Source organism: Chamaea fasciata, unplaced genomic scaffold, assembly GCF_029207755.1.
Source record: "Chamaea fasciata isolate MVZ Bird 193981 ecotype frontalis unplaced genomic scaffold, bChaFas1.0.hap1 SCAF_2, whole genome shotgun sequence".
Taxonomy (NCBI): Eukaryota; Metazoa; Chordata; class Aves; order Passeriformes; family Sylviidae; genus Chamaea; species Chamaea fasciata.
Genome location: NW_027094087.1, coordinates 54,514,084 through 54,534,088, shown reverse-complemented (window position 1 = coordinate 54,534,088; position 20,005 = coordinate 54,514,084). Strand labels below are relative to the sequence as shown.

At 43.1% G+C, this 20,005-nt stretch overlaps 1 protein-coding gene across 5 annotated transcripts in view; it reads right to left on the bottom strand.

Moving 5' to 3' along the window:
* Positions 1–7,893: 7,893 nt before the first annotated feature.
* The window catches only part of LCP1 (lymphocyte cytosolic protein 1), a 49,087-nt gene continuing 36,975 nt past the window's right edge, over positions 7,894–20,005 (bottom strand). For all 5 annotated transcript variants that reach the window (XM_066176185.1, XM_066176181.1, XM_066176184.1 and 2 more), the window contains 9 exons: positions 18,428–18,570; positions 16,304–16,399; positions 15,625–15,820; positions 15,380–15,458; positions 15,065–15,179; positions 14,070–14,203; positions 12,962–13,085; positions 10,773–10,897; positions 7,894–9,369 (listed from right to left, as the gene is read on the bottom strand). In XM_066176185.1, the coding sequence (XP_066032282.1) occupies positions 9,237–9,369; positions 10,773–10,897; positions 12,962–13,085; positions 14,070–14,203; positions 15,065–15,179; positions 15,380–15,458; positions 15,625–15,820; positions 16,304–16,399; positions 18,428–18,570 (1,145 nt within the window). In that variant the 3' untranslated portion in view covers positions 7,894–9,236. The remainder of the gene's footprint in view (positions 9,370–10,772; positions 10,898–12,961; positions 13,086–14,069; positions 14,204–15,064; positions 15,180–15,379; positions 15,459–15,624; positions 15,821–16,303; positions 16,400–18,427; positions 18,571–20,005) is intronic.

Below are 20,005 nucleotides of genomic sequence, written 5' to 3'. Positions count from 1 at the left end.
TTATTTTATTTTTTATCTACGTTGTTCAAACAAATAGGAAGTTCTGGTAAGGTACAGAGGCCATTCCCAGCAAGGGCAGTGGGCAGCACTTTGCCAGAAGGGTTGATTTTTAAACCAGTGGTTCAGATGCTCTTTCCTCACACAGGCAAAAGGAAGCTGTCAAAAAAAAAAAAAAATACAGAAGACAAAACTTGCTCATCCAGACACTCTTTCATGTGGAAATGTTTCATGCACGGATATGAAGGAAAATTTGATCTGCTGTGCTAGTTTTAACAGAAGAGATTGAAAAGCTGATGGAGTTGGGTTGCTCTTCTTGAAGGAAAGTAAAGAATCGTATCTCTGCATGTCTTAGGGTGTTAAAATTAAGTTGGAAAAGGGAACACTTTCTGATGTCTACCTGAGAAGAAAGTTTTAGACAAATGGTAGTTGTAAGACATTTTTAGCGTTGGTTGCCTTTCCAGTAGATTTTCCAGTTTATTGCAAATAGACTGTTTGCACGATGTTTGAAAGTTACTGATTCCCTACTCGCTTTGTGGTTTCTGGAATGCAGAGGAAATATTACATACAAAAAAAGAAGAAAAAGGGTGTTCGAGGAAACTCTACCTGCAGCAATAAATCTTTTAATAACCTTTGAGGACTTCTGAGAACGTGGGAAGTATTTTCCAGATTATTTGGGAAGAAAAATGCAGTCTTAAAAAACACTGTGAAGGGCAACTATAAAAATAATTGAGTTAATAATACCATTTCATTTTGAGAATTTTAACTGTTGCTTGATTTTTTCTAACCCGTTTTAATTATTTTATTGAAAATTAACTTGCATTTCTACAGTCTGTTTTTAAAACCTGGAGGAAATGAGGTTGAATTTAAAAACTGTTGCAAGGTGAGGTTTTAGTTGAATTTGAGGAGATTTTAAATCCTTTCTTGAAAATTTATTTTTCTCTAATTAGGAAATTCATCAAAACCTCTCATTTCCAGGAACCCTTTTCTCTTCTGGTGAGTCAGCATTCCCTGGTAAAGAGCTGCTTGGTCAAAAATTCTGTCAGAGTTCAAAGATTTTGCTGCATTTGGATTAATTATTCCTTCTCCACTGGGTAGTCCATGGGCTATGCTGACCTGATATTTGCAAGTGTTGCCATAGCAAATATGACCAGAGGCCTTGTACTAATGGGGTACAATTTCAGTTGTGTTAACTTTTAGGGTAGCTTTGGGAGATGCACAGGCTGTCATTTAAAGAGGGATGACCAGGTCTTTGTTTTCAGAGCAGATAATTAACAAAGTATTCTCTTGATTTCTTTGTTGAAAATTATGCCTCTGGGAATTAGGACTGGAAATATATATAGCCTCCTGGTGCCATTATTATATTGCTTTTGAAAATATAATCACATTTTAAAGGCAGTTCCAAAGAGACGTATTCACTCTTTTGGGTGAATGCTGTCTCTCCTCTCCCTCTGCACATTCACGTGTAGTTACACCAGTGTCCCCTGGACAGAGATTGGGTGTTGTATCTCAGCCAGACCATCTCTGGCAGATCTTTGCATGGTGCTTTAAGATGTCATTGCCTGAAATGGTGGCAGCAGGAGACAGAAGAGACCAGCACCTGTGTCCCTGCTAAGTCAGGGTATCTATCATTGCTCAAGACCTCTCTGCACATACTGGGATGCTGGGCTGTATCTGGTCATCATGCTGGGCTCCTGCAGGCTGCTCTTTTTGGTGGAAGAGAGCCAGATCCTGGAACGCTGTCAGATAAAACAAGTCAAAGGAGAAACTTCTTGAATTGCTGCAGCCAGATGGTCTCAAGCAGTTGCAGCAGTGCCACTGAGTAATCTCCAGTGACTCTCATAAGGGTCACCCCTGGTTTTCAGCAACCCAAGGGTCACGAAATTCCCTTTATACTCAACTGTGGCTTAAGTGTGGCTGTCCTCTTTGATCCTGGGGCTTGCACAGTATCCAGCAGCAAGATTTTAAATAACAAGTCTCATCAAGATTCTCAGATCTGAGTCTGTGTTTCAATGTGTACTAAAGCCCATGCTAGGTTGGTGCTGTTTGTAAAAGTAAACCTTTTAACAAGCACTCAGAAGGGGCAGGAGGAGCAGAGGTCAGCTGTTATCAGCAGCCACATCCCTCAGATCCTTTTCCTTGTTTGGGATTTGCATAGTCTATTACGGTTTTGATCTTCCAGAATCCTCTTTTTTCCAGTTAATCAGGGAGTCGCTCCAGGATGGGTAATCATGCTGATGCATCCATGTGACTGAACTGGAACATAAAAGCCAAGTGAGTCTGTGCTGTCCCTACTTGTTCTTTAAATTCAGATTCAAATGCAAAATAATCTCATGAAAGTTGCTGATAGATTCTTGCCTTTTTTTTTTTTTTTGTGCCTTATTGCTACTCATGAGGCCAAAGGTGACCAATGAGCATTCTTCCCACATGGGGCAGAAGATGACTAAAATCTAACTAAACTCTGATCTCTGTTGCTCCCTGTGCGATGCAGCTGAGTGCTGTTGCTCATGAGCCACACAAGGATGCAATTAGTGTAACAGCTCTTTATTTTGAATGTGGCAGAACAAAATTAGAACTCAATTTACAAGTCCCCCTTTCAAACCCATTCAGCCGTTAAGGCTGCATCATCTTTCAGTTTTCCAAGGCATATAATTGATAAATGATTTCTCCCTGCACACCTCAGCTCCTTATCTTTATTCATGAACCAATTAATCTCTGTAGGACACTCTGATCATTTGCATATATGGCCAATGTCACCAACCTCAGTTATTTCATTCAGGAAACAATTTTGCAGCCCATGAAACCACCAGGAGGGGAAAATCTGGAGCATGTAGAAATTTCTGTGGTTTTGGCATTTCTCCCTCACATCATTCTCAAATATAAAAATCAGATGCTTCTTGTGCTAGAAAATGATGGATTAACCCGGGAGGAGACAGACCTCAGCAGTATGTTTCAATCATGGCTGATAGCTGTGAGCAGAGGCTGAAAATGCATGTTCCCTTGGCATTTTTGAGGACTCAGCTGTGCCAACCTATTTTATTTATTAATTCTTTTATTTTATTCTCTTTGCTAGTCAGCTCTCCTGGGTTAGCAGAGGGAAAGCTGCTGTAGTGTATGCATGGTTTGGGCTAAGTGGAGAGGTGTCTGTACTGTTTAAACACTTTCTTCCTGTAGCTCTGCTTCCTATTGCAAACTACCACCCAAACAACACCGTGTCCAGGTGACTCATGCTTTCTTTCTGCCGGTACACACTGACTTATTTGCCAGTGTCTTAACAAGGAGCACTTCTAAGGCAAGTTTTATTTTGGTAAACAAAGGATATCAAAGAGACTCCCAGAAGCACTCCAAGCAGAACTTCTGAGCACTTGAGGAAGATGACCAAGTGCCACCTACAGAGAGCACACTTTGGCCAAGTCGCACATGAATGGATGCACACCTGTCCCCCTCTCTATGTAAAAAGGTTATGTGCACATGTCCAGAATGCAATTAGCCCTGGAGCTAATTGCTAAATATGTTCTGCCTGTCTCTGGCTGGATCAACAGAATTTTCTTTCTTCCTTGCACTCCTGGCACTTGCTCACATTTCTTGTATGTCATTTTTTGGCAGAAATTAGAAGAGTGGACCTTTCCTTTGGGCTTTTGTAGAGTGCTGGGATCTGTTCAAAAGATGCCAGGGCCTGTTTGAGGATGCTGGTGAAGAGAAACCCCACAGAGCAAAGGTCCTGCCCTCTTTCGTTCACCCCTCTCAGCTGGTGTGGTCCCCACCACCATCAGTCTGTGAAGGCAGATCCACACTGCAGAGACACCCATCACTGCTCCACAATCTGGCTCCAACCGCAAATTTGGGAAGTTTCTATAAATCTGGAAATTTTCTAGAGGCATTTGACTGGTATGCAAGATCTGATCACTACATGGACAGCATCACACCAGGTAGGTCTGAGAAGCATTACAGGACACTGAGACCACATTTCCCTAATGTCAATTGTGATTTGACAGGGCTGCAAGGAGTGGATGTAGGACTGGTGGACAGGGCCTGCATCCCTCCTCAGGAATCCCCGTTTTCCCTGCTGTGGTTGACTGAGCCTTTCACTGGCATGTAGTAACATGAAACCACAGGATGGTTTCACTGACACGAAAGCAAACACAGGCCTTGAGGAGGAGGCATGGCAAGCTGATGCTCCTAAGTCTTGTCCACCACCTCTCAGACATGCAGGGTGTTCTGCTCCAGGGCTGCAAACATTGCTGAGGGGTTGGTTAGAGTGTCTCCCCACCTCAGTGACGAATGGATGTGTGCTCTGAGTTGTTCAGTTTGCTCATCTGCAGTGAAGAATGAGGACAACTTCACAGGCTGCCAGAGGTGCCTGACAATGGGACATTGCTTTTCTGCCTGTGTGAATCAAAGCAGCACCATGCATGCGAAGCACCTGCTAGGAGATTTCTGGAGTGGATGTGTGGGGCTCCTCTCTGTGCTTTATGCATTTACAGATATCCATTGCAGTATTTCCTTAAATACTTAACAAATGCACTGAGTGCCTGTCCTGAGGGAGTTCAGTGTATCTGTGTGTGATTAGTTATGTAGTTTCTGCTCTTTTCACAGATTTCAGACATAGCATTACCTGTGAGCACACGGCCTGTGTGAATTCTGGCCTTTCTCAGCTTTGGACAATTTATCATGGATCTGGAATGGTAATAGTAGTTTACACTCTGGGAACAAATTAGGTTTCCCATAAAGCACAGGTGCCTTTGAAAAGTTTTCAGGGCACAAAAAGTAAATAAGGTGCAATGAAAAACAGTCCTTTATAAATACAGTAATTTTACTTGGTGAGAACTAAGAGCTGTGTGTTATTTTCAGAGCAGCAAAGGACTGTTTGGGGAATGACACAGTTTTCCTGGTGGCAGAAGAGAACCACCACCAAGCACTGATAGACAATTATAAAAAAAAATTGAGAGCACTATAATGTGACCTTGGCCCTAATTCACCGTTTTCTCACATTAAGCTGTACTAAGTCCACAGATGCCACCTTACCAGTACACAGTGCTCTTCTGATTCATATCCTGCTTAATGAACAGCTTCTTAGGTTTGTGGATAAATTTTAGCTCCAAAGTGGCTCACCACACAGAAGGCAATGAGAGTCAGGCATTCAGTGGTGCTACTCCCTGCTGCTGGTCGTTTGCTTGCTGAAAAACTACTGGGTTTAAGTGGCTGAGCATCCTGAAGGAAAATGTTCCCAAATTCTTGGCAAGTCTGTTCTTCATATGGTGGAGGAGGCTGTCAGAAGTGGGAAGAGACAGAGAGCTGACACTGAGTAACTCAGCCTGGGGATTTGCAAGATCGGAGGCACCAGGATCCATTTCTCCATCAAGCTGAAAACAGCAATTGCTGGTACTTGCAGTGGGACCAGTGCTGCTCATGTGCTTTTTGCAGCCAGCTGACAGAGACAGGATCCTATTTTCCAAGCAGAAGCCAGAGCAGACCTGCTGCTCATTTAGGCAGCAGTGGGGACACCAAGAGCTGACATTTGTGATTAGACTCATAACAGAATTAAGGCTGCACTTAGAAGGATGAGTGATGTCAGGTTGGGGTTTTGGTTCAGTCCCAGTTCTGGAGGAAATAGAATCAACCTTATCTCTACAAAAGCACAGCAGCCAGCCATACTGCTTGCTGTCCCCTTTCTAAGGCTAGAACAGATGATTTCTAGCTAGGGTAGATGATTTACAAGAAGGTGTAAAATCCTCATCATACGCCTAATTATGCCTTACTACTCTGTGGGGGGACATTTCCTTTAAGTCCATCTGGTGATCAGACCATACCCTGAGGCATGTGGATTGATTGTCCTCATGGTTTTTTCTCCTAGTTAGTCTAAATGCTGATGCTTTATTTTTATTCCTGTGAATGTCTAAGCCTTTTTGAAGCATTGAAAATTATGATTAATTGTGCAATGAAAATCAATAATGGAAGTGCTTACAAAGCCAGCTTGATTTGGGAGTGAATCCCAAAGACAGCTGCTTTTTCTAAGTGGGATGGAAAAAGTTCGAGGAAAGCAACAGCAAAAATTCCAGATCCTGGTTGCTATTTTTGGTGATGTTTGTCATGGGCTTAACCCCTTTAGCATCTGCTGAGAAAGACCTTTTTAAAAGGGTGCTATTACCAGTTCATGAAAGCAAAACCTCAAGTCCATCGAATAAGTAAGAATACTCGATTAAACAGAAATGCACTGAAAACTGAAAATATTTATACTCCTGTACCAGAACGAAGCTATTCCCACACCTTCGGGGCCTTGACAGATTCGTTTTTCAAGTGAGATTCCAGAGCTAGGGCTGAAGATCTGGCAGGTTTTTATTGTAGTATCCCTGCCAACAGCACTTACTCCCTTTTGCGCACTGGCGAGCGCTGGCTTCGTGCCGAGAGCTCAGGATCCAATCTTTTCTCCATTCCTCAGCGGATCGCGCAGCGGGCGCTCCTGCCTGCCGATGTAGGGAGCTCCGGGTGCAGTGAGTGCCATCTCGTGGTTCGCTGTCCCTGCTGCAGAGCCGCGGGCTGGCGCTCAGCCGCGGTGTTCCCAAAAGCAGCCTGCGGGCAGAGCTCTGGCAAAGGGGAGGGCTGCGTGCCGGGGTGCCCGGCGCCGGTGCTGGGATACTGAGGAGGAGGAAAAGCTGCCCCTTTCACAAAACGTGATTCAAATAACACCGTACACCACCTGGCCTCTCTCCAGAGCCAGAGGCAGAGGCAGTTTTCAGTCTCCAAAGCCCCTGAAGTCCCACACTTTGCCTAGTGGAAATGCAATGATGTATGGACGCCTCCTCCCTGTGCCGATCTCAGCAGACTCCTCTAAGAATCCTACCCCCGTGCAAAAAGCTGAGTTGCTAAGAGCTGGCGAATGGAAAATGCCTGAAAATCCCTTCTACTCTCTGGGGATGGCAAATGCCTGCATTCATTTGGGGTCAAGGGAAAAGCCATCCTTCTTATCCTGGTTCTGCTGCCATTTCCCATCTGTCATCTACTTCATCCTTCATGACTGCCCCTGAGTCTGGGGTGAAACCATCTCCTTGAAACAAGGAACCTGAAGCAGGGCTGTCTTCAGGCAGGATTACCCGGTTCTTTCTGATCTACACCATCTACCCAACAAAAAATGGCCCCTTCATTTTGCAAATGCACACGCATGCAGGCAACTCATGCAGTGCATGGTCATCCCACCTGAGAGAAGCTCTGCAGTCAGTGTTTCCTCTCTCTGGTTTACCTCTGAAGGACTCCCAAGTCAATCACAAGGGGCAAGAAGCTGCCTTTTCCGTGCCACCCCTCTTCTCTGGGAACAGCATGTCCTACACCTGAAGAGAGGAGGAGTGGTGTAGGGGCCATGGTCTCACAACTCCCCCTTCCTGGGAAATAAGCTGGGGTGACATCTCCATTGTACAACACTTTGAAAGTTCTCCTCCCCTGCCAATACTGGGAAATACTGGGACCAGACAGAATGGGCTGTAGGATGCTGTACTTTCCCCATCCTGTGTTAAATTCTTAAGAGGAACCAGGCAGTCAGATCTGACCAGGAACTGGATCTGGCCATTCCTGCAGAAAAAAGCAGCATGTTGCACTGCAGAATGCTTAAAGAGGCAAAATTTATGGGTACCTGGGCAAAGGAGGAGGATGTTGGGCAGTGCACCAAATAGGGAAATCATACTGGAAGTCCAGCCAGAACAATGTTCCATCTTTGGCAGTGCCTCAGAGTGGCATTTTCAGAAATGGCCTAGGAAATAATTCTTTCAATTCTTTGCATTCTGTGTTTCATTAACAATACAGAAGAAACATTCTCAGCGAGCCTGCAGATTATTTTTACCTCTGTCCCCAGCTCTATGACACACACCGAGTAGCACATTCACTACTAAAAGCAAAGACAACACATTTGGCTTTATAGAACATTTTATTTGGAGAGACTTCTCATGTCGTGGAATATTGGTTTTTTGTTAAGGCAATTCTGAAGGGCTGGAGGAAAGGGAGGGGGAGAGGGAGGGTACTAAGTAGGTGTCAATGGGATTGCATTAAGGCAAAATTCCCTCCTTCTGCATTTCACCACAGTAAAATCCATGTAAAAGCCAGTAAACGTCTCATGCCAAGGAAGAGATTCAGTGCAAATATATCCCACTGACTATCCACAGATAGGGCCAGGTCCTCAACGGAGGCAAATTTACAGTGCCTTGTTAGCTGCAAAGCAAAGCTGATTTAGCTCTGTTGAGGATCCCAGCCTGGGTTCAGGGGAGCATTTGAGAATCTGTTTCTTATGCTAGCACAGGTATAAATGCTCTCCTGAATCAGAGCTGCAGCCCCTTGAGTGCAAGTCTGTGAAGTTAACAGAGTTGAATTTTTATTGTCTGCATAAATATGTCATTCTGCATCCCTCTGTTCACTTCTCATTGTATTGCTACTAACTGAGTACATTCCATTTGTTTCTTTTAACATGGTTTTCATTTCTAGCATGCTTTTCAATCTTTTTTAAGTGTATTATGACATAAAAATGAATTATCCCTTGGAGAATGTTTGTTGGAAAGGTTCCAGAGTTTGGGTGTTCTTGGAGGACCAGGCTGCAGTGTGGTTTTTTCGGTAAGCAGTAATGTAATCTGTGAGTAATGCCATGGATGGCAGAGGCATAACTTGCAGGGAAAGGTACTGCTCAGCTTGCATATCAGCAACACATCACAGACACCAAACACTTCTTTCTTTCTTTCCACGACATTTTCCTCAGAGGATCCTACCCTTCCAAAAATACAGTCACTACTACTTGCATTAGCTTGGGGAAACCTGTTTTGTTATCCCAGCTCCAAGCTGAAGGTAAGTAGGGCAGAAATGCTACGGCAAGCATGACAATATTTTCAGGCAGAAGCAGAGTATAACATTTCATAGTCCTAAAATCTGTCTGTCACTGGATGACCTCTCACAGAAAACCCTGGTATCCATTAATGAAAGGATATGCTTAGGCCTCAGTGTCAGAAACTTGTTTAGGAATATGAAATGGGAATAGCTAGAAAAGTGGAAAATAAGGCAAAGAAATCAAGCACATATTATTCTTCCAAACACAGTATTTCCTGGATACACATCTATACACAACTTCGGTATGACCTGGAATCACGTATAAGATTCATGCCTTAAAAGCATGAGCACCCTGCATATTTCTTTGATACAGAGAAGAGCATCCAGTTCGAAGGAATCTAAAGGGAGAGTAACAGGCATCAGTGCAAGTCTTTTGTGCTTTAAACTTTCTTCATGCCTTTTCCCATAAGGCAAGCAAACACCGTCATGACCATTTTGGGTTTTACTTCAACCAGATCTTCTGGGAGGGCATAGACTCTTGCTCCAATTTTTCTTGCCATAGAGATGGCGTATCTGCATTGCAGGGGTAGAAAAAAAAAAGAAGGAAAATTAAAGCCAAAAATTAGTGCAGTAGCATTATTTTTCCCCCTGTTAAGTGTTTTACGTGATTAATACCAGAATGGGTTTCATGGGTTCACTAAACTTAAAATTTTCTATAGGAACGTATGAGACAGGTTCATAAAGAACTACATTTCTAATAAAAGGCAGAGTATATTTCCTCATGGTTGCAGCACTGCAGGATGGGAGACTGCAGGTCAGATCCTGGTACAAAACATTTAATCTTCCATCCCCTGAAAGATTATCCTCACAACCAGACATTCTGGTCTTGCTCCCCCTCAATATCTGAGGCTCAGACTTTGCACATAAACAAACTTGCAAGGATGGAAGCAGAAGGCTGACGTCAGTGAAGATCGGTGTTGTTGGAAATCAACATTTGGGGACTTGTTTCAGCCATATCCAGAATGTGCAAGTTGATATTCCCATTCCCCTGCTCAGAGCCACTGGCTGTTCTCTAGTGGGTTTGTCTATTTTCTCTATTTTATTATTAAAAAAACCTAGAAAATCCCAGGTTCTTATCACTTCAGAGCATATACATCTGTGAAATCATCCCCAAAATGCAGAGGAACATTGGGAGCGTGGGGGAATGGGGGTGGGAAATGAGGAAAAGAACAGCAGAGGAATGAAGAAATAAAGTAGAGATAGGCACACATAGGATTGCAAGAAAAGACAGAGAACAGATGGTAATAAATGGAAGGGGAAAAAGAACAGTGGGAAAAGTCTTTACAAAAATAATGGCAGCTCTGATTGCTTTACAGTCATCTTTCTCTTCTTTGTAGTTACTGCATAAGAAAAGGAGAAGCTGAACTGCTGATCAGACTAGGAGGTGATCTGTGTAACTCTGAAAGGAGAGGGAGATGCCCCCAGAATTGACTCTCTGCTAGGAAATCATTTGCATTCAGGGAAAAAAAAATCAATATCCACATCTACAGAACCAGTTTTTCAGGCATGACTCCTATCCTCCCCTTTCTCGCGTAAATATGCTCATGTTCTACCTGTAGGTGACTAAAGAGCTATCATGACCTCTAATCCCTGTTTTCCATGGCTCACTGTTGTTGGCATTGTTCCCTGATCTCTGAAAGAATTTTAAATTTAATATGAGAAAATAGGAGCTTGTGAAACCAAGTGATTTCAATCCTTTCAAGGGATTTATAAAGCAGGAACTACAACATTACACACTCCATTTCCATTGATAGTCCTTTTACTACCTAACTCCCAGCCTTCATGCTTCTAACTCGGGTGGTACTTCTCACATGAGGTTGTGCCAGTTGAGAATGACAGCAGAGCAGTTTTTAAAGACAGAGCTAGGCAAGCCTGACCAGGTAACTCATGCTAAGTGCCACTTGGCAGAAACATACTTAGCATTATTTAGTTTCTCCTCATCATTCAGGTCCTCTGTTTTCAAGAGGTCATATTTGATTGACCCTGGTTGAATGGCATCAATGAGATCCAGGACTGGCATGCTGGTGCTGATTTTGCTATCCTGCATAGACGAAAAATAAAATTAAATGCAAGAAGAGGATGACAGAGTCTAGACTCAAGAGCAATGGACAGTTCTGTCAAATACCATTTAGATTTTAACAAAGGGTTGCTTAGAATAATTTTTTATCTAAGGCAGACTAAGAACCCTTTCAAGGATTTTTTTTTTTTTTAACCCAAGGGATGAAACATCATAGAATTGTTGAGGTTAGAAAAGATTTTTATGGTCAAGTCCACCCTTAATCTAGCACTTCCCTGTCCACCACTAAATCATGTCCCTAAGCACCACATCTACACATTTTTTAAGTCCTCCAGTAATGGTGACTCACTTCACTAGAAGCCTGTTCCAGGGCTTGACAACCCTTTGAGGGAAGCAACCTCCCCTAATACCCAATCTAAACCTTCCCTGGCAATTTCCAAACTCAAGACTATTTCCTCCTATCCTGTCACTTGCTAGCTGGGAGAAGAGACTGATCCTCACTTGGCTACAACCCTCCTTTCAGGCAGTTGTAGAGAGAGTGATAAGATCTCCCCTGAGTCTCCTTTCCTTGAGGCTAAACAACCCCAGCTCCCTCAGCTACTCCTCGCAGGATTCATGCTCCAGAGCCTTTCCCAGCTTTGTTGCCTTTTAGACATGCTCCAGCAGCTCAGTGTCTTTCTTGTAGTGAAGGGCCCAGAACTGAACACAGGATTGATTCAAGGTGTGGCTGAGCACAGGGGCACAATCACTGCCCTGGTCCTGCTGGCCACACTATTGCTGATACAGGCCAGGATGGCATTGGCCTTCTTGGCTACTTGGGCACATGGTGGCTCATGTTCAGCTGCTCTTGACCAGCACCCCCAGGTCCTTTCTTGTTGGGCAGCTTTCCAGCCACTCTTCTCCAAGCCTGTAGAACTGCAGGGGTTGTTGTGACACAAGTACAGGACCTAGCACTTGGCCTCATTGAACCTGGCACAACTGGCCTTGGTCCATCAATCCAGCCTGTCCAGATCCCTCTGCAGAGCCTTCCTGCCTTTCAGCAGGTCGACATTCCCACCCAGCTTGGTGTCCTCTGCAAATCGACTGAGGATGCACTTGATCCATTTGTCCAGACCATCAATAAAGATGTTAAATGGCCCCAAAACTGAGCCCTGGGGACACCACTGGTGACAGGCTGCCATCTGGATGTAACTCTGTTCACCACCACTCTCTGGGCCTGGCCATCCAGGTTTTACCCAGCAAACAGTGCACCTGTCCAAGCCATGTGCAGCTAGTTTCTTCAGGAGAATGTTGTGGTAAACAGTGTCAAAGGCTTCACTAAAATCCAGGTAGACAGCATCCACAGCCTTTCCCACATCCATGAAACAGGTCACTTTGTCATAGACTACAATGCCATTAAAGCAAAAGATGGGGTGCAAGGCTAATGCATTTGCTCCCTGTGGGAAGACGACACTGACAGACATCTACTGATGGGAGGTGTGAGGGGGACCAGCTGTTTGATTCCTGAGCTCATTACATGAAGTTTGATGGATCTGTTCTCTCCTGGTGCAAACTGCTGATTTATATCCAGTGAGTGTTCCCTAGCTTGGGAAGTGTCATGGATACATTAGCAGAACTGGAAGCGCTCTAGAACTCGTCCATCTCTGTGTTTGTATGGTACCATGCAAAATAGGGCAAGGTACCCCTGGATGGTACTACCAGGTTACAAATGTATTGCTGTTGTTCATTTTAATACTGCCATTTGTAATTGTTGTTGATTCATAACAGCAATTCAGAACAGCAGTTCTTTCTTAGTTCCAATCATCATTCCTGTCTCCATCCTCTGATTTCCCATGCCAAACTGGAATTCAAGGCGTTTCCTGTAGTGTTCATATCATATTACTATTACTTTTTCACAATAAAGTCCCTTGAATAAAATCTGTGTATTTGAACAAGCTTTTAAAAGGGAATGAAAAATAATCAAGCTATGTAGTGAGTTATATCATAATGTAGAGTGTGTGTGTATATCCACACACACATCTAGATATCAGACACACAAGCACACTGAGTAAGAGTCTGCTGAGCAGAGACTTCTGAAAAAAACTGTACCTTGAAACTGGAGATGGTTGAATCCTTCCCAGCTGCAGTCAGTGTTTCATTGACCCAGCTGACAATGATTTCATCATTGACCTTCTCTCCACCACCAATGTCTTCAAGGATATTCAGGGTGTACCTTAAGAGGGAAGCCAGGATATTTGCTCAAAGTCTGCTGTAACCTCAGAACTGTCCTGTATGTGCACAGGTTGTCTGGCATCACCTCAAAAATCCTTTGCCTCACACACACTCACAGTGCATATGATTTATATTATAATACAACAATTAATCTAAGGAATTTATTTCATCCCCAATTCTTAATCACTGTTTTGGGAATGTTAAAAGTTTTGGTTACTTAAAATTCCTGGAAAGTACCTCTTAATGTATCTCATTGTAAATTACTCATTTTCATAGTGCTTGAAAAATAATCGCTGATTTTAGAGATAGAAGGGAATCATTCTGGTCACCTAAGACTGACCTTCTGCATAAAAACAAGCCTGGAGCATTTTGCTTACGTATCAGCATACACCTTGGAAACATATCCCAAACTGATGGTAAGTAATCACCTCATCACTATTTTAACTACCTTACTGATAAACCTATACCTTTCTCTATAGCCTGAATTTAGTTTGCATTCAGCTCCTAACTACTGGGGCTCTTTACTCTCAGTTATGGCACTCTTAACACAGAAACATGCACACACAGAGAATTACATTAAAATGGGGAGAGGTACTGAGTTGTGCCCACCTCAGGGAGCAGCTTACAAAACTTCTGCATCATTTCCTTGTTTCTGGGACATTGTCCCCATTCCCTGGGGACATAACCATTTTAACTTTTTTCCCTTTCTTCTATGCAAAAAACACTTCTTCTTGCTACGCAGATAGCGACAATAATAGTCTTCTGCATGAGCTGACACATGGAATGGCCTTGCCCACAAGATGTGCTCTGATCACGTGGTTAACTACAAGGGAGCAGAAGGTCTCCCTGCCTTGGCACTGAACTGCAAACAGAGGAGTGAGAAGGCTGTAGCCTGTAGAACCTTCTCAGTGAGAGCATCAGGAAACCACTGTAATGCAAAGTGAGCATACCAAAACGCTCTGAAGCTCGTGGCTGGCTGACCTACCTTCTCATCAACTGCCAGACTAAGGCCAGCGTCAGAGTGCGGTTTCCTTCATTCAGATCTTGCCCAGCAATGCCAACAAGGGAAAATTTGGCTTGATTCTTTCCCAGTTCCACTGCATAGTTGCAGTTTTCAAGCTGTCAATGGCAAGGTCAGTTGGTGTGGTTCAAAAATACAGAAAAAAAAAAAAAAAAAAGAAAGAAGACAAGACACTGTTACTTTAAATTCTTTGGTTCACTCAGCCCAGATCCTCCTGGGCAAACAGGAATTTTGGGGCTCAGTGATAAAACAGCTGATTTACTACCAGCAGGCAGATCCATCCCAAAAATACTGCTCTAAAATTTAACATAGAAGAAAATGCTATACTTCATTATCAGGGCCTGAAAAGCAGATTAGCCTGGAATATAAAAGTGTATGGCTCATGGGTACCTCCAGCATCATGGCACTGCACTGAGACAAAGGATTAGTGTCCCAGCCAATATTTTAGATCAGTTGATAGCTCTGGTCTAACTAGACGCAATTACTCATCCAGGTAGTTGGGCGAAGGTTTTGTATTCAGCAGCAGCTGTGGAATCGGTTCTTGATGCATCTGATCAAGAATGCTTATCATCACTGTCTTCATTTGATGTGGAGGGCAGTGATCCAGGCAGCTGCAATCAAGCTGGTGCCATGCACCTCTCTCACAGTCCAGATGCATTACAGTCAGTGCCTAAAGCAGTAGCAAAAGGGATCTGCAAATACAGTTCCTAAATACCAATATGAAAGTTGCCAGGTCTTTTTACTTAACAAATATTTTTCACCTGTCAAAAGAGCAAGTGAGTGTAATGCATATTTCTTTTTCAGAATGAAAAATTATCCACTGACTAAGCAAAAACATCATTTAAAGTGCTGTCCTTGGGACTGGAGAGCAACATGAGTACCCACATTGCTGTCTGAAATTATATAGGCATTCCCTGAGGATAAGGCATCACTACTGGAGCTATTCCAGCTTTTTGTACCTTCTTCATGTTGCCACCCAGTTTAGGATATGGCGGTTTGTTCACCCTGTTCCAGTCTACTGGCACTTTGATCTTTTCATAGAGTTGGAAGATAACCAAGGCATCCGACAGGTCACTGAAAACAACAAAAAGGATATATCATTGTCCAAAGAACAGAGGAAAGAAACACAACTCAACTATTAGCAGAGGTAAACTTAGTTTCTTGGGAAACACAAAGCAGTACATATTCTTATAGGGCCCAAAAGTTTTAATGTTCTTGCAAACATCTTGCTGGCTGTATTTATCATCTGAAGGAACTGTAATACCTCATCTTACCTATACAAGTGATTTACACGTGGATTAACACCAAGGGAGTTCATCCAGTTCCTAAATGTCCTTTCTTCCCTTGTCTCACCTAAAACAACAGACACATCAATCAAAGGCCTGCAGAGCACCACAAGTTCTCGTGTAAGTGTTTTGGGAAGAAACCCTAACTGAATTTACAGCGCACTGAACCGTGAACGGAAGGAGACACACAGGAAACATCACGGTGCACCGTGGGATACTTGCACTTTCCTGACCTTCAATGGAACTCCAGTCGATGTCCTGGTTCTCTGGCTTATGCAGGGCAGGGTATTTGTTAAACAGGTTGGCGATGAAGGCCAGGTTGAGCTTGGGGTTCCCGCGGACGACGTCGGTGGCGGTGACGAACTGCCGGCAGCCGAGGCGCTCAGCCTGCTGCAGCATGCACTCAGCGCGCTGCACGTCATCCTTCTCCTGCCCGGCACAACAGGACATTGTCAGCCTCATCCCATACACCTGGGGCTCCCTGGGGGGATCCAGCTGCTTAAAGCAGCTGCTTGACAGATTTATAGGAATTCTCATTCCCACTTTTACTAACAGCAAGTCTCCAAATGGGCTTTGCCTATGATTCAACCACCTCACCACATTTCTTTTACAGCCATATTCCATATAAAATGTGACAGTCTGATGAAATTCACAGATAAAAGTATTTCAATACATTTGTAGCGTGCTAGTAGTTTATCAGTGTGATTAAATGGTTGGTGACATTTCAGAGTTATTATCTAACAGAAATCCAAACACATAATTTAATTCTTTGGAAGCTTTGATTTTTGAAATACGAGATTGTGCAAGGAAGCATTTGCTGGTTGTGACATCCCAGTGCAGCCTTGTGTTGGCCAGCCATGCAAGTAATGGGCAGAAAATATTGGCATTTACTCCAAACTTATCTCATCTTACCCTTAATCCTGACATGTCAATAGTAATAGCTGGAATGCCTTCTTCATCTCCCTTGGGGGCGACTTGGTTCAGCAAATGGTAATAAGCTCTTGAGTCCTGTGACAGACAGAGAAATTAAAGGGAAGAAAAATTACATCTAAAGCTCAGCCTTCACATGCCAGTGCTTCCCTGAACAATGTGCCTGCATGCTTCATTTTTATTACATCGATCATTGGGCTACATAATTAAATTAATTAAGCTGGAAGCACTTAGCAATTCCTACTTTATGCTGTGTTTGCCAGATCTATTTCTTCCCTGAGCCAATATACATGTGCTGCAGAATGCCCAACACACTAGACAAAAATGCTGTATGTTGAACTTACAGAAAGGACAGCAATAACAAAAAGACATCAGAATGTACTTAATCTGAGCATAAAATTAGAGGTAAGAAAATGCATACCTTTATAATGCTGTAGAAGTCAGGCTGCTGAGCATTTAATAAAAGAAAATGCAGAAGGAGAAAGCAGATGTTTAAAGTGGATTTCAAAGCAAGGCTGGAACAGTTGTGGAAGAGAAAGCATAGTTTTCAAGGACAAAAGTTAACATTGACAACAGTGTCAGCATTTTTCAGGCAAAAGGACAGGAACAAGACAAGGATTTAACATGTTGCGTCTTTAATCTTTTGTGAAATACAATGCTGCTTCCATATGTGGAAAATATTAACTCACTTCAAAAACAGCTCAAAGAACTGAAAATAAAGCTACATGTTAATGTCTAGGGACCGTGCTAACTAACCCAAGTGATGCTCTTCAAAATATAAAGCAGACTACCTGAATTATTATTATTTTACATTTGCATTGCTATGCACCATATCTAGGAAGTGGTTATTTACAATAGAAGAGAGGTGGGGAGACAGACTTACTTAGAGAATGCCTGTAAACATTGAAACCTTATAAATGTGTGCCTTATTTTCCAACTGTAAACATCGGAATTGTGATTTAGCTTTCAGTTGTAGATAGGATTTAATCAGTTGCACAATAGTATTTTTAGTCAGAACACAGAAAAATGGGAAAGACTCTATTCCCTTCCCATCTCATGGATATTCTCCAATCACCTCCACACAGTCAACCAAAAATCTGTTACAATAAAAATTGTATCATAAAATGTGACTCTCTACCCCTCCTATTGCCTCCCCTGGTGGGTTTTTCTGTATTTCAGTTAAATGCTTGTGCTTATTTTTCAGTCCCTAATGAAGCCTATGACCAGGTACCTCTGGAGCTGGACTTTTCCCATGCTATTCTGGGAGCAGGCAAGTCAGGTTGTGGCTGGTGAGGTTGGTGTGCTGGGCCTCAGCATTCTTGTAAGCCAGCTCAGATGCCCTCCCTTATACACCCTCTACAGCTCTGGGATGGTGTCTGGGCCTCACACTGAGTTTTAGGGTCTGAAATTCATCAGTGGGCACCACTGAGGTTCAGATATATCTATCTGGGAACAAAGAAAGGTCCTACAGGGAAAGCTCTGCTAAAATCTGAACCCACAAGCCCAAGAGGTCCTGAGTATATAAAATAATGCTGCCCGGACTCCACACCCACCCTTGCAAGTGTCTCCCAGTCTAGCTGTAGTATTTTCAATAGTCCCAGTAAACTAAAACTCACAGATAACTGCATTCAGAGCTACAGCAAATGTTGGGACAGAGGAGCACACAGCCCAGGTGAAGGAAACCTCAAGCAGGGGAACTGGAAATGCCCAATCATCTTTCTCTACATGTTTGAGTAAGGTCCAGGCTTTTTCAAGCAAAAGTTAAGTCAAGAGTTATTTAGGGAGACTGGGAAAGGAGGAGAGCAATAGAGGCAAAGAACTGAAAATAGTGTCCATATGCCCTGTCCAAGGCCAGCAGCCATTCCTTTCCCAGGCATCTGGTGTGTAGGAGATGGCAGCGATGACTGGGAGGCCAGGAGGAAGAGGAGGAATACTACTGAGTGCAAAGGTAAACTCCAATGAAAGCATTTTATGTACCCAGCTCCATGTGCTTGACAGAGCAGTCTCAGCTGCTTGGAGTGTTTCAATGCACAATCCCTATGTGGAGGGCAGGAATTTGGGTGTACAGCTGCTGTTTTTGTTTTCGTTGGTCAGTATTTCTCATACCTTGATATCTGAGCTGAAGTTGTTGACTTTGTTGCATCCTGCATTTTCCAGGTGATAATTTGCCCATCTCAGCAGCAAGTCCTCTGGAGACAATTTCATCAGATCCTCCAAGCTCTCTCCTTCTCTCAGAAGAGCAATCAAGGCTAAGCAGGAAAAAAAAGATTAAAAAATAACGATGTGAATATTTGTTCAGGAAAATGTATAACTGTTTTCTCTCTTTTACGTTTTCCTATCCTAGTTTCTAAATGTGAATTGCCAGAATGTTGCCAAAATTCAAATTGGGTTAGCATGACAGAGGATTAAACAGAAAAAGGGTCTCATCAATAAAATTAGTACAAAGCTGTAATTTGTGGATTGTAATCAGGTGGAAGACAGTTTCAGTGTGGTCTAAGAACTGCCCATGAGCTATAAAGGTCTGGTCAACCTTCCCTGCAATGAGCAGGGACATCTTCAACTAAATCAGTTTGCTCAGAGCCCCATGTGACATGACTTTGAATGTTTCCAGAAAAAGGGCATCCACCACCTCTCTGGGCAACCTCTGCCAGAGTTTCACCACCTTCACTGCAAAAAAATTCCTTCCTTGTATCCCATCTGAATCTAACCTCTTTTGTTGAAAGCCATTGCCCCATTTGCTATTGCAACAGGCCTTGCTGAAGAGTTTATCATCAACTTTCTCTTAAGCCCCTATAGGTACTTGAAGGCTGCAATAAGGTCTCCCTGGAACCTTCTCTTCTCCAGGCTGAACAATCTCAGCTCTCTCAGTCCCTCTTCATAGGAGTGCCCCAGAAGTCTGAGCTTTTCTGTGGCCTTCCTCTGGACCCACTCCAACAGGTCCAAATCCTTCCTGTTCTGGGAAGTGCAGAGCTGGACATAGTGATGCAGAGCACAGGGGCAAGCTAGGAATGAAAATATGAACACAGGCTTTTTACAGCTTAGATGAAAGAAACCTCAATAACCTTCACAATGAAATGATTCTCACAGGCATTCTGGAATACTTGCACATGATTTCATGGGCTTGTGGGCCAGTAGGGCTAACTCATCTATCAGTTGAGGAGACGCCCTATTTATATAGAAAAATTGATATTATGTTCATAAGAGAAGGGACAAGGCTGGGATGATTGACCCTTGAAAATGCAGTGTGTTCAGCTGATCTCTGGACCATAAAAAGCTCTAGAACTTGTTTTGAAAAGAAGAACTAACATGGAAACTAATTATTAATGTGGTGAAAAGGGAGAGTGTGTTACATTGCTCTGATTTTCCTCCAGTATCTTTTGTCAGTCCTTGAAAGAATTATGGATTGGCTACATAAAGGAAACAGTGGAGACACACTGTAACTGGAGTTGCACAGGTAATTTGATATAGGGTGCAATGGGGTTAAACTGGACCATAGGAAACATTTGAAAGTAGACAGGATTTTATTAAGAGAACAGTGTGGATACTGACAGAAGGCTGGAAGAAGGATTCTTGTGGACTTGATTGTGGATTGATTTTTGGATTAATGTTTTCTCCCTTTTTTTGCATCAATTATCTTGGCACAAATACTTGCAACGTGCTAAAAATGTGAAGATGATAGTGACT